Genomic DNA, 14,711 nt, shown 5'->3' on the forward strand with positions numbered 1-14,711 from the left:
TGTCATGTAAAACAAGCTGCAAGGAGAAACCATTACCAGTGCCAACGATGGTGCCTGAAGGAGATTCCTGTGAAGCCAGAGACTCCAAGAAACACTAAGTTTAATGCACGAGTGAGATTTTATGCATACTAGTCAGAAAATTCAAAGTTAGGGTTCCCCTAGCAGCTGTAACCCAGCTCTGTTGTGTGAGAAAATTCTTCTGCTGCTCTTTATGATGATAATTTTTCCACTTTTAATGTGCTTTTGCAAGGTGGCCAAGTTATGATTACTGTGGGAACCATAAAGTTAGATTTTGTCTGTCATGCAAGGGAAATCTTACTTGCAGTGCTGGATTACTGTACTTCCTGATATGTAATATATGTACTTGCAGGAGGAGGAGGAAAAGAATTGCACAAAGGGTGTTTATGTTTATTTCAGCATGTCAATACAGTTGAGATTTATGTACTTTGGTGCAGGAGCCGGTTGACTTTTAAATGTTTCTGCACACAATGCTGCTCTCATCTGAGAGGTTTGGATGTTAGCACATGAACACACTTTCACATGAGGATCGAATTCCACCTTGTGTGCATTCCTGCAGACCGAGATTATCCTCAGCATAAATCTTTGTGTTTGAATGGGCTGCAATTGCCCTGCATCAGAGCTGAAGAGTTTCCCAGGCACGTGGGTGCTCTTCAGCCTAAATGATGGTCACGGGCACTGGAGCAGCCAGAGGAGCATCAGAGATGTCCTGGCTGATGAATCACTTCAAACAGACTCCTGGGCCAGTAGCCTCAAGTTTTTGGATGAGTCACTATTTAGGAAGAAATATTTTACTTCTTCTCCTGTAGATAAAAATTGCTTTGGATCATCCAGTTAGTGCAGCAACATGGGGGAAGTAGATGTTCTTTGTATTTTTTTTTTCTCTCTTTTGTCATGGTTTAACCCACCAGGCAGCTAAATATGACACAGCTTCTCTCTTACTCCTTGCTGGGTGGGAGTCATCACATGCAACAGAAAATTGGGGATAAAGGGTAAAATATGTGGGTTGAGATAAAGACAGGAAAGGACAGAAAAGGAAGAGGTAATTATTTTAATAATATTTTATGTATTATACTATAAATATATTATAAACTAAAAGTCTAAAGATCAATTATAATAATTATATATTTATATAATATTTAAAAATAATTAATATTTTTATAAAAGTGATACAACAGTTAAAATATTCAAAACAAATGAGGTACAGTGCAGTTGTTCATCACCTGCTGGCTGATGCCCAGCCAGTTACTCAGCAGAGGGACAGTACTTGTCCAGCAACTACTAAAAACATCAGTGTGTTATCAACATTGTTCTCACCCTAAATCCAAAACAGAACAACTGTACCAACTACTAGAAGGAAAATTAACTCATCCAAAACAAGGACACCTTTCCTTTTGACAATTTCTTTGTAACTTTTCCCCTGAGCATTTCTTTTAAAACCCAGACCAAACAAAAAAAAACCCCACAAACAAACAAAAAAACCCAAAAAAACCCAACCAAACAAAAAAAAAAACAAAAAAACCAAAAAAAAACCCCAAAAATCCAAACACCAAACCGAGTAAAAAACTATTTAAAAAAACCTGTAAGTGGAACTTGCTTTTTGGATGGTGAAGGAGAAGTTGTGGTCAAGTGAGAGCAGCCGGCCACCAGACACAACAACCTTCAGATATCTGGAGAGTTTGTGATAAGGACCTTCAGCACCCAGTGCTGGGCAGAAGAAGAAGAAATTTATTCCTGGCTGGAAGCAGGCACTTGTTTTTCCTGGATTAAACTCAAGAGACTAAGAGCAGTTGCTGTAAAACAGGAAAAAGAAATATATATTTAAATTATCTAATGCATAAGTAAGAGCATTTCTCTCATTACACATATGTATGAGTAATTTCTTGACTGATGCTAGGAGCATTTTCTTTCCTGTTGTTGTCTAATTCATTCTATCTTTTGTTGTCTAGTACTCGTGTGGAGAAATGGATTTTGACTCCTCCCTATCATCTCAAAATTTTGATGACCAAATGGTAAGTCCTGTCATTTTGAAGCTTGATCAGCAACACAATTTATTTTAGCTTCGTGTTCTTTGCTTCTTATCAATTTAAAAACTCTTATCAGATGAAGAAGTCATCTAGAGATTTGCTCAGTGTGGGTTTTGCTTTTTTTTTATTTGTGGGGATTTTGTGTTTATGGGTGGTTTTGTGTTTTTTTCATTTGTTTGGCTTTTTAGTAGTTCAAAGTGGTTGTTAATGTTTAGAATAGACCCAAACGTTCTGGATTTTTTTAAAGTTGTCTATAAAATCCATATTGTACTGGTAAATGATGAAAGTATCAGTATAAATACTCAAATAACAGTGTAGGAACAAACCGGATTAAAATAAATACTGCAAATAACACAGCTGTAGGCTTTGACAGACAGCAAAATCAGTTTTAGGGCAGTGTGAAAAGGCACTGGCAGCTCTGACACGTTATTCTCATGTAAAACATGTTTGCCTTTTGGATGAACTTCTCTACCTTTGCCCTCTGATAACCTCTCAAGTGCTGTCCAGAGCTGTTTTCACCGAGTGTTCCAGCTGGAGGATGATGCTGAGGTGTGTAACCCTGGCAGCACCTCTGATGAGCAAAAATCCTCTCGAGTTTGCTTCTGCTAAACCTCACAACCAGCACTGCCTGCCACTGGCCTTCTCTCTTTTGGGGCTGCATAAAGAAATGCTGTCCTGTCCTCTCAGGAGCTGTGTGAAATGTGTTCTGCTTCCTCTGAGGTTGTCAGATGGATGCAAAGGACGAGATGATCTTTAGGGGTCTCTTCCAACTTGAGAGATGCTATGAATGCACAAGAAACAGCTCGAAAAAAAAGTGCTGATAAGCTGATAGGATTTGGAAAACCTGTGTATGCATTTGTGGTTGTTCCATCACCACTCATTTCCAGGTAAAACCTTGCTTTTTTAAACATACTTGGTGCTGACATTTAGCTACTTGCATAGTGAAGTAAAGCCTGGGAAAGAAATATTTTTTTCTTTTCCCTCCTTTTTTTCTTTTTTTTTTGCTTTCTGTAAAAGATTGCCCTAAGGAAAGAGCAGAACTTTGTGTCTGCAGCGCTGGGAGCACACCTGCCTCATTTATGATCTGCTTCGGGAGGTGTGTGACTGATTCCTTTGTTCTCCTTAGGCTCTGGAGGAAGCAAACGACTGCCTGAGTGACCTGCCCAGCCCCTTTGCCTACCTGCTGACCATCCACCTGAGGGAAGGCAGGAACCTGGTTATCAGGGATCGCTGTGGTGAGCCCCACCTTTCCTCTGGCTTGCTCTAGAATTCACACAGCTCTCCTTTATCACTGATCTCAGTCTGGCAGCCTATCTGCAGTGCAGAGCCATGGAGTTGTGTCTCTCCTGCAGGTCAGAGCACTCGGGGTTGGGTTTATCCCCCCTGGATGCACAGGGAAGGGAGCTGCCCTCTGCTTGCTGCTCCTTCTTGGCTGCCCTTAGCACCTGTACCCATTCAGGAACTGCAAGAAGTTCTATCTGAGCTTTAAAAAAAACAAAAAGAAGAATAATTGGAGGTTTATTCAATGATGGAGCTGCTCTTAGGAGTGCTTTTGGGTTATCTGCAAGGATGTTAATGAAACCACAGGAGCAGGGCTGTAAGCCAACAATCCTCTCTAACCTGGGATGTGACTGAACAATGAACAGCATGCTAAAAGCCCAAAACCCACCCCCAGATGACGTATCAAATAAATTGCAAAACATTTGGGGAATTCCTGGAAAAAACGTGTGAAAATGCCTGCCCTTAACCTGGCTTGTCTTCAGGCTGCTGAAACAGGGAGTAAAAATGCTCATAAGCAGGCAGTCCCTTGCTGTGGAGGGAAGAGCTGTCCTCTCTGTGCAGAGAGGACTCTGAGGCAGCAGCTGTGTCAGGACCTTCTATCTGAACCTGCCAGAGAGCTCTTCCATATGTCCAGTCTTGATTTCATATTTTTTCCCTGCATGTGGGAACATTTCTGGTAGTTTTGTCTTGCAAAATGTCTGAGCAGCTTCTTTTGAGGTGAAGCCATAGGGTTTATTCATTTGGTTTTAAGCAAAATAAGCTTGCACAGCCCAAATGCCTGTGAAGGTTTGCACCTGGAGGGACCTGTCTGATTTAGGTTCTCACACGAGGTGCTCCTTGGGATTTCTGTTATCTGGTATCTCGGTTAACTTTTTCCATGCTGTTTTTTCATGGCTTCACAAACAGTAACTTTTGGTTGAGTGTATGCTTGTTTTTCCTGGCAGTTTTTGGAAGGAATGAACCAGTACTTAGATTAAGATCTTTACTGGTTCTACAGAAGCCTGTATTTCCTAACAGTATAGCAGTTCATCTGATTTTACTAGCAGGCTGCACAAGCCAGGACACATCCAACTGCTCCTATGAAAAAGATGCTGGAAATGAGCAATTCCAGCAGAGTAATATTTCTAGAGAAGACAGAGCATACTTTGCTCTAGGCTGTGTTTTGTTGTGTAAGAAAGCAAACGCTTGTCTTAGTGAAGCATTGGACAGCATAGTGAAACAACATAAGGGGGGAAAAAAATTCCTTTTGATAAGTCTCTGTTGCTCTGTGGCAAATGACCTCTCATTTAGTAAACTGAGCATGTGAGGTGATGCTTCCTTCAGTAAAACTGCTGCTTTTTATTGCACAGGCAGCAGGAAGGGAGAAAACAGTGACTTAATGATTATTCATCAGTCACCACCATTCTGCAGTGGTGGCTCCTTCAAAAAATAAAAAGCACACTGTGGATGCCCATCGTTACAGGCCTGTGCTGTCACTCTGCTTTATGTGACATCTTTGTGTGATGCTGGGGCTTGGCCTGCACCCACTGGGCTTTCTCAGCGTGCCTTTGAAAGCCAGGGGTTGTCAGCTCTGCTCATCTCTTCAGTGTGAGAAAGCCTCAGAGATAACCTGTGGGCTGGGAGTGTGTGGCATCCCTGCTCTCCCCACACCCTGGTGCTGCTTAGAGCTGCTGGGCTGGGGTGTATCAGTGTGCTCTGAGTAATTTGAATTTACAATTTACCCATCACAGTCTGAGTGGAGAGTTTATACCCCAGCATATTTATCCTAAATAAGGATTAATGTAAGTCTTGTAATTTTCCTAAATTTTAATTTATTATGCAATTGGCGATTTGTGTGGGAAAAAATCTCAAAGCAGTCATCAAACCCATCAGTTTACATTTTTTGAGGGACTTTCTTTACCTACTTAAAGATAAATAAAATGTTATTTAAGTGTGGTGTCCTGTCTTCTTCTCATATTTTCACTTTTCCCCTTAATTTTATTTTACAACAGTTTAAGCAGCTCAGGCTTAGGGGCTGCAGTGTGGGTGGGTGATGCCCTCTCCTGGCAGCTGAGTAAAGTCTCTCGTGCTCATGTTCAGTCTGTTTCTGCCTCTGTTTTGTCCCAATGCAAGAAGTATTTATCTGTGTGTACATGTAAAAACAAATCTAAGGTGTGTGACCAAGGAGAAATATTTCTGACATTGGAAGCAGCTGTTGCGAAAAAAAAATCCTGGCAGTACTCATCAAATTCACAGGTTTCTCCCTGAATTTACTCATTATATGCTGAACAGTTATTAATTAGGAAATAATTATGCTTGGCTGAGTAAAGGTGAACAGGAGTTCTACTTAGAACTGTGGGCTGTATGACCACCACGACTTCACTTTTTTCCAGCTTTCCCAGAATTTTTTTTTTTTTACTCTCTGCCTCAGTATGTACTGCTCTTTCCAGGATATGTTCCCTTTGGTGTGATATAAATTCCTCCTTCACTTTGCCAGATTTTTATTACATTTTTTTCCTTTTCATAGTATTAATCCTGTTAACATCTGCTCTTTCCTATTTTTCCTTCACTTTTTACTTCTTGCATTGCTTTTTATCTGTCTCTTGTGTCTCTCCAGTCCCTGACTTTCTGCAGCTCCTCTCCTTACTGCTCTCTTTAGAGAGGGTGCATCAGCCCAGGAGACTGGTTCAGATGCATGTGCTTCCTCTAAATTGCACAGCAATGCAGAAAAGAAAAATAAATCAGAGTTTCAGTGTTTCTTTATCCTCTTTTATCTATTTTTGAAGGGTAAGTGAAAGAAAAAGCCTCTGTACAGCAACACCCAATATATGTGCCCCAGCCAAGGAATCCAAGTGCTGCTAGAGCAGGATCTTGATTCTGGTGGAAAGTAGAGAAGCTCCAAAAACCCCCTTTTTTGGGTCAAAATCAGTTTCCTGTCGAGGGATGCAGGATGAGAGAGGTGTTACCTGTTGGTCATCACCTTGCTTGGAGTCTGATTTACTTTCTTACAGTCTCACCATACAATAGAACCTGCCTAAGCAGATGGTAAATTTGGCATGTTACCTGTGTGCACCTTTGGGGACAATGTTAGGCACTGCACAGGTCCTACATTTATAGTTCTTGTTGGGGATGAGCCAAACACCGAAGGTTATGGGTCTCTGTGTGTATATACACAGCACCAGAAGTTTGATTTTTATGTTTTTTTATGGTATTACTGTTACTAGATGTGTTTCAGTGATGGGAAGGAATTTGCATCTGTGTGGTTTTAATACTGCAGATAATAAGAAAGCAGGATTTTTTTTTTTTTTTTAAATCTATGAAGCACTGCAGAAGCTTGGCAGAACAGAGAGGTGATTATTCTGTATCTCATTTAAAAAAATTCACTGGTGGTCTAAGTGTTGGCATCTTTTTGCACCCTTAGTGGTTTAATGGCCTTGTTGACACTTGTTTTGTGAAGATCAACTTCATCCTTTGAGCTGGGAGAGGCTGGAGCCCATTTCCACCTGCTGGTTCACCTTCCGTGGGCAGAGTGATGCCTCGTGGTTGTTTGAGTCAACCTAAAGAAATCCCAAAGGTCCTGCTCCCTTTTGGCACTGGGATGCTCTGACTGTGCACATTGGCCCTGGTCGAGTCACCCTTAGAGAGCAGTGAACAAAGTGATGCCACAGCTGTGAGGAAGGGCTGCCTTCCTTCAGGGGGCAAACCCAGCTCTGCTGCTGTAAGAATAAATAGAAACTAGGTTTTGAGTGCCTGTGAGGGTAAGAAACCCCTCCCATTTCCAAATCCTGTGCTTTAGAAGTTCATTTTTCATCTGTTAAAGAGTGTGGTTACAAGAAACACATTTCTCAGATGTGATGTCAGCTGGTGAGTGGCTGTGGTTGGTGTCTTTTTTCTTTTTCTTCCCCTTTAACCACATTGTTCCAGCCTGAACTTTGTGTGTCTCTTTTCTACCTGGTTTCATGCTTTGTAGATATTTTTTTTTTTCTGCCTCGTCTCTGTTTCTTCCTTTCAGGTTTTATTTGTTTCCTGTTGCTGCACTTTGGTTTTCCTCTCCTTTCTTTCCTCTCATGACAGAGGCAGCTGAACGTGCCAAGGGAGCAAGGGGAGGTGCAGCAGTACAGAAGATGCAGTGCCTTAATGGATGCATCCTGCTTTTCTTGTCCTCAGCACATCATCCTCTGCTCTCACATCTCACTGCCTGGGGATCCTGGGGGGCTCCCTGTGAGCTGTGCCAGAGATCAGCCTCCCAAGGACAAAATAAAAAGAAATAAAAGTTGTAGGATAACATGCACTTTAACTTTCAGCAGTAGTGAGTCTGCAGGAACCCACCACTCGTAGCTCTGGGCTATCCAGAAGTCAGACCTTGGTGATCCCAGTGGGTTTTGGCAACTCAGGGTATTTTATCATTCTGTGATTCACTGCCTGGGTCCGTGCTGATACCAGAGTGCCAGAGGAAGGGATGTGTGTGTGCTGTGCTGGGTATTTGTCGGCTTCGAGCAAGTAATTGTTTGGAAAGCAAATGCTCAGAGCAATTAGGCTGAATCGCTCTCTGCAAACACACTGATTAATTTAGACTTTGTCTGTTTTCAGGGTATCTGCAATTAGATCATTAGGCCTTCAGATTTATTAATTATTGCGATGTATTAGGCAACTTTTCACACTCCTTTTTGAAAGGGGTAATCATGGCTAATTTACAACTGCTGAGAGTTTGAGTGGTGCTGAGCACTCGTTGAGATGTGGCTCTGTGAACATTGGCTTGTGCTGAGAGTGTCTGTCTGTGCCAAGCCCGGTTTCTGCAAAGTGTGTGCCTGAAACTTTGCCCTTGGGCACAGTGATCCCTGTGAGCATCCTGCCTGCCCTGGTGTGGGAAAGGAATGCACTGAGATGGGAACCTTAGAAACACAGGAGGAGTTCAAACAAAAGCAGTTTATGTGTCTGGAGGACTTCAAACAAAAGCAGTTTCTCTCTCTCTTCCCATCCTTGTAATGTTAAATTAGGAAATGTAGGGATGATAGCATAAGGAGAGACTACATGGGCCCTGTCACTCTTCTTGTGTCAGAATTGTAGTTTAGAAAACAGATTCCTTAAACTGTTCTAGCTCCATCAGTTGTCAGAGCTGAGTCTTGGGAGGCACCTGCCTGCATTAACAGCTCACACTGCATCTTTCTGGGACCTTGTAAGAGGATTTTATTAGGATGAAGACTTAGATTACAAGAAACAATGCTGAGTTGGGGTTGTTTAGCATGCAGAAGAGAAAGCTCCAGGGAGATCTTGGAGCCTCTGCCAGTGCCAATTAGTTGGACTAATTCTTACCAAAGACAATTCTGTGCTTTTAGTCACATGTCCCTAATGTGTCACATGGCATTTTGGTAAGTTTTTCTCAGTTCCTTTCATTTTTTTTTTTCTGGTGTTTCTGAATTGTCTTGAATAGAAAGTGCTATATCTGCATCTTTCATTCTATTAATATTAAGTTCAGGCATTTTTTTCCTCTCCTTCAGCATCCCTTAAACTGTGGATTTGCACACTTTCTTCACACTTCTCTGGTCTTTTCAGTTTATTAGGTTTTTTTGTGGTGGTTTTTCTTTTCTTCAGGTCTGTGTGTATTTTTTTTTTTCTGGTTGGTTTTATTTTCCCCTGGAACCTATTGGGACTCCTTGTTTCCAGGCAATGTTTCATTTCCATCTGGCCATGTAAAACTAGCTGGGCAGAAAACTTTCCAAAATCACCTGAATTTCCTGCCAGCACAAGACTTTTTTTTTTTTTTTTTTTTCTGATTTCCCCTTTAAGCCTTGATCTTGGCTGTTTCGCTACAAGGATGTAGTGGTTTTCCACTTAAAAAGAAAAATGTGTGTTCTATTTTAGAATGCCTTTTACTCCTTGTCGTAAATAACTCCAGTAATTCTATTTCTAGGAAGATTTTCAGATATTTATTCTTTACATGCATATAAAATAAATCCTTAATTTCCTTCTTCAGATTAAAATTTAGTTTTTTAACCAAACTTAAGATGGTCTAGGTTATATTTCACACTGCTCTTTGATTTTTTCAAGACTTTAAGGCAATTTGGTGGTCGTTTTTTATTTATTTATTTATGGAACGAGACTTGTTTCATATGCTACATTTCCAGTAAGTTTGCTTCCATAAAACAGTGTGTGGCTTGAAATTATATTGGGTCTTCTGGGTTTGCTGGGTTATTTTTTCCCTCGTTCTGAAGCAGTGGATGTGATCCATCGCTCGGTAGCTGCTAGAGGGCAGCAGTATCCATTTAAAAGCACCTTCAACAGTTTAGTTTCTTGGGCTACTCAACCCTCTCCTGCTGCTCTGTCCCAGCAACTTTTTGCTCACTGAAGTTTTCTCGGGTTTTAAGTGATGTCTGGTCTGCCTGCACTCATTGCTTTTTAGCGTTAGTGGAAGAAAATAGAAGTGAAATTGGTATTATGCAAAGGAATTCCAGGGAGCATCACTGTTGAGATGAATGTTCTTTCTCTCATGGGGAAGAGGCCTAGCTGATGGAATGATTTTTTTTTTTTTTTATGAGGTCAGCCTTCCTTTTTACTCTGATTTGGTTTGCTTTAGGCTAAGAAGTAGATTATCTTGGGTATTAATATATATTTTTTCCATATATTTTACTGTGTGAGAACCTACTTGTTTCACTGCACAATATATAAATTAGCCTCAAAGCACCTTGCTTGTCCCATCAGAGAGATATTTTTGGGGGGCCAAATTCTCAACTGGCTTTAAGAATAATCCATTCCCCTGTTGATACTGCTACAGCTGATGTGAGACCTTGCTTTCAGAAGAGCCTGCATGCACGTGATTAAAAGTTGTTGATTCAGTTGCCTTCACTAGGAAGTAGATGCTAAAAAGCTTTTTTCTTTTTTTTTTTAATTGGTCTGGCTTCTTCAGAAAATTATCCATTTCTGTCACAGTTAAAAGAAGATTATAAACAAAAAATCCTTTTTTTAGACTGGTTCATCTCTAACATCACCAGGCTCTTTTAAAAAAAAGTTATGTTTTTCTGCCTAGATTGTAGATTGTCTCTTATAAATAGCTTTTAATAGACCCAGACGTCTTTCTAAGCTTGAATCCAGAAGGCTTCAAGCCCTGAATTCAAATGCAGTCGGTAATTTGCAGTCTGCGCTGTTCATCCCATCAGGAGAGGCTTGCCCACCTGGCTTATTTCTCATTCCTTGTCAAGTATTTTGGTCACCTGGATGCAATCTGGGGTGTCTTAAAGGAAACCAGAACCAGACGCAGGGAGCTTTGTCAGCATCTTGGGGCAGGCCCTGGGGGCTGTGGTGCTGCCTCCATCCCCGACATTCCTCCATCCCCGACATTTCTCCACCCCTGCCCATCCACCCCAGCTTCACCCCAGTGACCAGCACCAACCCCCAGGTGCTCTGTGTCCCACTGCCCAGGTGACAGTCCAGCTGCTGGGTGGCACAGAGGTGCCATCCCTCGTTTGTAGGACGCGCTCCCTGTCCCCCCACCCGCCTAGTTGAGATGTCACCCCCGTGACAGCCCGACGGGCGAGCGCCGCAGGACCCCCCCCCACCCCACCACAATTATTTTCCCTCCCAATTAACACCGGTGCTAACTTGACACCTTTCCCTTGTCTGGCTTTGGTAAGCCGCCGTGCCCCTCTGGCCGGTAATTCGCGCATTAATATTTTCGGCGGCGCGGGTGCCGCCGCTCACCCGTGAAGCTGCTGGAACATTATGGAGCTGTCAAGATAGCAAGGGATTACCCAGGCTGCCTTGCTGGAGTAAGTGACACCACTGAGGCCCCGCTTTGAGATGTTTATTTTGAGAGTAAGCTGACAAGCATGAAGGCCTGATCCCAGAGTGGCAATCTTATTTAATTAAGGGCCTCTTTTTATTATAGCTTCCCCCCACCCCACCTTTTATTTTTTTACAATATATATTTTTACATAAACAAAATATATATTTTCCTTTTATATATATTCCTTTTATATATATTCCTTTTATGTACATGTGTATGTTTCTATATATTGATACATGCAATTATAAAGGAAGAGTTTATTAAAAATATATATGTGAGGATGGTCGTTAAAGCCTGGCTCGCATGAGCAGTGCTGGGCAGCCCTTCTCTCCCCCCCACCTCTTATTTTCCTTTACTGTATAACAACCTGGAAAGCTTTTCAGAGCAATAATGCAGTTGGGAGGCTTACTTAGCTATAGTCTTCCTGCTTCCCATCCTCAGTGAAAGGGCTTGGAGTTTTCTGCTTGTTGGTATTGAACTTGCTGGCGGTTTGCTTTTATTCTGTGTCTCCTATTTTTCTCTCTCTTTTCAGGTTTTGCCCTTTTTCATGGTTTTTCTGTGCCAAAAGCAGATGAGTTATGGCCATAAACCACCTGCCTCCATCGTCGCTTTGTGCTTTCATTTCATCACTTGCTTTCCTTGTCTTGGCCAGTTGCTATTTCATGCACAGAATAGGTTGTGGACATTATTATTATTATTCTTACTTTTAATTATGCAGCTTTGTCCAGCTTACCCTGTAAATAAAAGTCAGGGCGTTTTTTTGCCTTTTCTTTTTTTGGTCTTTTAAAATCTTTTTGAATTGACAACAAAGAGCTCAGCGCTGTTATTTCTTAATTCTGCTTTTTCTGAGGACTGCTGCCCCCCACACTGTGGGGCTATGATCTGTCTGTGTGTTCCCACTCCTGGAAATTGTGCTGGTTTTTAAACTGGATGCTTTGTATAATCATAGTTCTGAGAAATTTTTAAGGAAAGGTTTAGTCCTAACCCACTGGGAACAATGAGAAGCTGCCCTCTGACTTTCCTGGCTTTGGATCAGGCCCTTATTATTATTCTCTCTTAGAGGAGAAGAAAAAGAAAATTCTATTTAAGAAGTCTGCAGCTTTTTTTTTTTTTTTTTTTTTTTTTTTTTTTTACCAAAAAAGGTGTTTTTTTTCAATAATTATTATTTAGGAAAAGGATCAGCTGCAGACAGTATTTGAAAACCAACTTATATTTTCCTTCTGTGAATGAAACACACTTTATGTGCAGAATGGACCAGGTTCTACAGCTCTTCCTTTTTGAAATTAAAACAGAATAAAAACTTTCTATAATTCCTAGAAATAGGTCCATTTCCCAGGGGCACAGTTCTTTACCGTGCTGCATAATTCCAAATAGATGCACATAATTGTTTTTTGTTAAGTTCACATAACACTGATGAGAGCTTTGGATGTTTAAATATGTATTTTTCACATGCTCACAGGTGCACAAAATCATTTGCAAGACTGAGTATTGCTCTTAGGCTGGGTTATCCTGGACTGCCATGTGTTTGTCGGGCCAGTGGGAACCAGGGAGGACAGGTTCAGATTATTTCTCACTCTGAAGTCTGCTGTAGAAATCGGTCTTTTCTTCCAGCAGCCCTCGCTGCAGGCTGGGGGGCAGCCAGGACCATCCCTTTAGCTGTTACCTTTCTAATGAAATTGAACTGTTAGGAGGGAAGTTTAATTCCAACTATCACATACACTACAGAAAATACTGGATATGACAAGTGAATGGCACCTAGGCTCAGTTAATTGTAGATGCTGCTACATCTCCGTTTGATTTTTCCCATTCATTTGCAGCTTGTGAAGATTTTTTTGCAAAGTCTGTAGGAATAACTAAATGAACCATCATCTAGTTAAATCCTCCCCGTGCCTTGTTCTCCCTCTTACCTGGTGTCCTGCGTGGTGGTTGGTGTTAGGGCAGGTGCCACCAGTTTAATAACAATAATAAAAAAGTTGATTCCCTCTTCTGTTTTCCTTTGACAGATGCAAGTCTTTCTATTGCTGCCGAGTGGCACAAGCCTCACGCTCTGTCCATGGACATCTGCTCCATAAAAACAGGGGACATTATTGCCCTGGCAAATTGTGCCACTTGGATTAAAAAGCGTGTTACCTGGACAGTGCTTGTTTTCACAGAGTCTGTTCTCTGTGTGGTTTTTATCCTGAGCTGATGAATAACGTCGCTGTTTTTTCACTGAAACCTCAAATTAGGTTTTAAGTAAATTGGCAAAGTGACACCAGTGATGAAATCCTGACGGGTATTTTAGCTATTGTTACTGGTTTCCTTGGAGCTCCTATCCCAGTTACGATGCTTTGGAGTTTGGGTCCTTTGAATATATTCCTAGTCTCAGCATCACATTTTCTCTCTTCCACTGTGCCATTAGTTGGCCTGTAAATAGTGCTTCAATGCTGCTTCTGTTTGCTCTTTTACCAAATTAAAATTTTAACAGAGTTGTCAAACAACAATTAATGTTCTTTAAGAATAAAACAACAGAGATCAAGCAAACAATGAAGATTTTTTTTGGTGTCTGCTTTCAGACAACTTTCTGGTTTTCTCTGTAGATTTCCTGTATGAATGAGCAATTTTTATATAGGTAATTAACTATATGCATGTATCTGTAAAATAGGTAATTACCATCAACTGTTTTTAATTATTTTATGAAAATATAATTTAAGGTTGTGGAGTTGCATACGGGCATGCTAATCTATTTTTTAATTAATTATCACAGGTACAAGTGACCCGTATGTGAAGTTTAAACTGAATGGCAAAACCCTGTACAAAAGTAAGGTAGTATACAAGAACCTCAACCCAGTTTGGGATGAAACTGTTGTGCTGCCCATACAGACCCTCGATCAAAAACTCTGGATCAAGGTAAGTTTTGGTCTCAGATTTTTGAAAGTCTGGCCAATATTTTTTTAAGCAATTATTTTCAACTTGAGAAACATATTGATTTTTATTCGCTGTAGCAGCACGGCATAAAACACAATCGAGTTTAAGAGCTTCAGCAATTTCAAATTAAAATGCACATATGTCTTTCCCAGATTTTACTTGCATGTTTTGCTTTCCGTCTGCAAAAACCCAAGTTTGAAATAAAACTCCTTGACTGGATCTGTTTAAAGCCGTGAAAGCTGAATTCTGCTCTCTCTCTCTTTCTCCTCCTGCTTGTGTAAACTCAGGGAAACCAAGGGCGGTTTCAGAAGCACGTTTTAGGAGTGTAATTTGGCTGGGCTGCACAGAATTATTACCTGGGATGCAGCCGTGACAAGTAGCAAAGCCTTTTCTGGTTATGAGTAACGTTACAGTTACCAGAACCACAAGCTACCAGTTGTGAGCACTAATTGCTAAAACATCTGTAAGCACAAGTACCTGATTTTTGTGCAGCGTTTCATTATGCTGTCGTGTGGAGTATAAAGGAGCAGGCACAATCCATAGCAGCACACATGTCTCTGTTTACATAATATTAAGAAGATACTTTCAAAATGCTGGTTAAATATTTAGCTAAAAATACAAATTAAAGCGGGGAGATGGAAAGTGATCCCTGAATTATATCGAAGCTTTGATCTTTCAAATACAAAATTGAACTGAAAGGGCTTAAAATATCTGTTCTT

General features: G+C 41.0%; 1 protein-coding gene across 2 annotated transcripts in view; it reads left to right on the forward strand.

Annotated features, from left to right (window-relative positions):
* Positions 1-14,711, forward strand: part of MCTP2 (multiple C2 and transmembrane domain containing 2) — a 117,583-nt gene that overhangs the window by 19,412 nt on the left and 83,460 nt on the right. For both annotated transcript variants that reach the window (XM_014874605.2, XM_088172643.1), the window contains exons 4-6: positions 1,968-2,030; positions 3,172-3,280; positions 13,832-13,974. In XM_014874605.2, the coding sequence (XP_014730091.2) occupies positions 1,968-2,030; positions 3,172-3,280; positions 13,832-13,974 (315 nt within the window). The remainder of the gene's footprint in view (positions 1-1,967; positions 2,031-3,171; positions 3,281-13,831; positions 13,975-14,711) is intronic.

Source organism: Sturnus vulgaris, chromosome 13, assembly GCF_052056855.1.
Source record: "Sturnus vulgaris isolate bStuVul1 chromosome 13, bStuVul1.hap1, whole genome shotgun sequence".
Lineage (NCBI taxonomy): Eukaryota > Metazoa > Chordata > Aves > Passeriformes > Sturnidae > Sturnus > Sturnus vulgaris.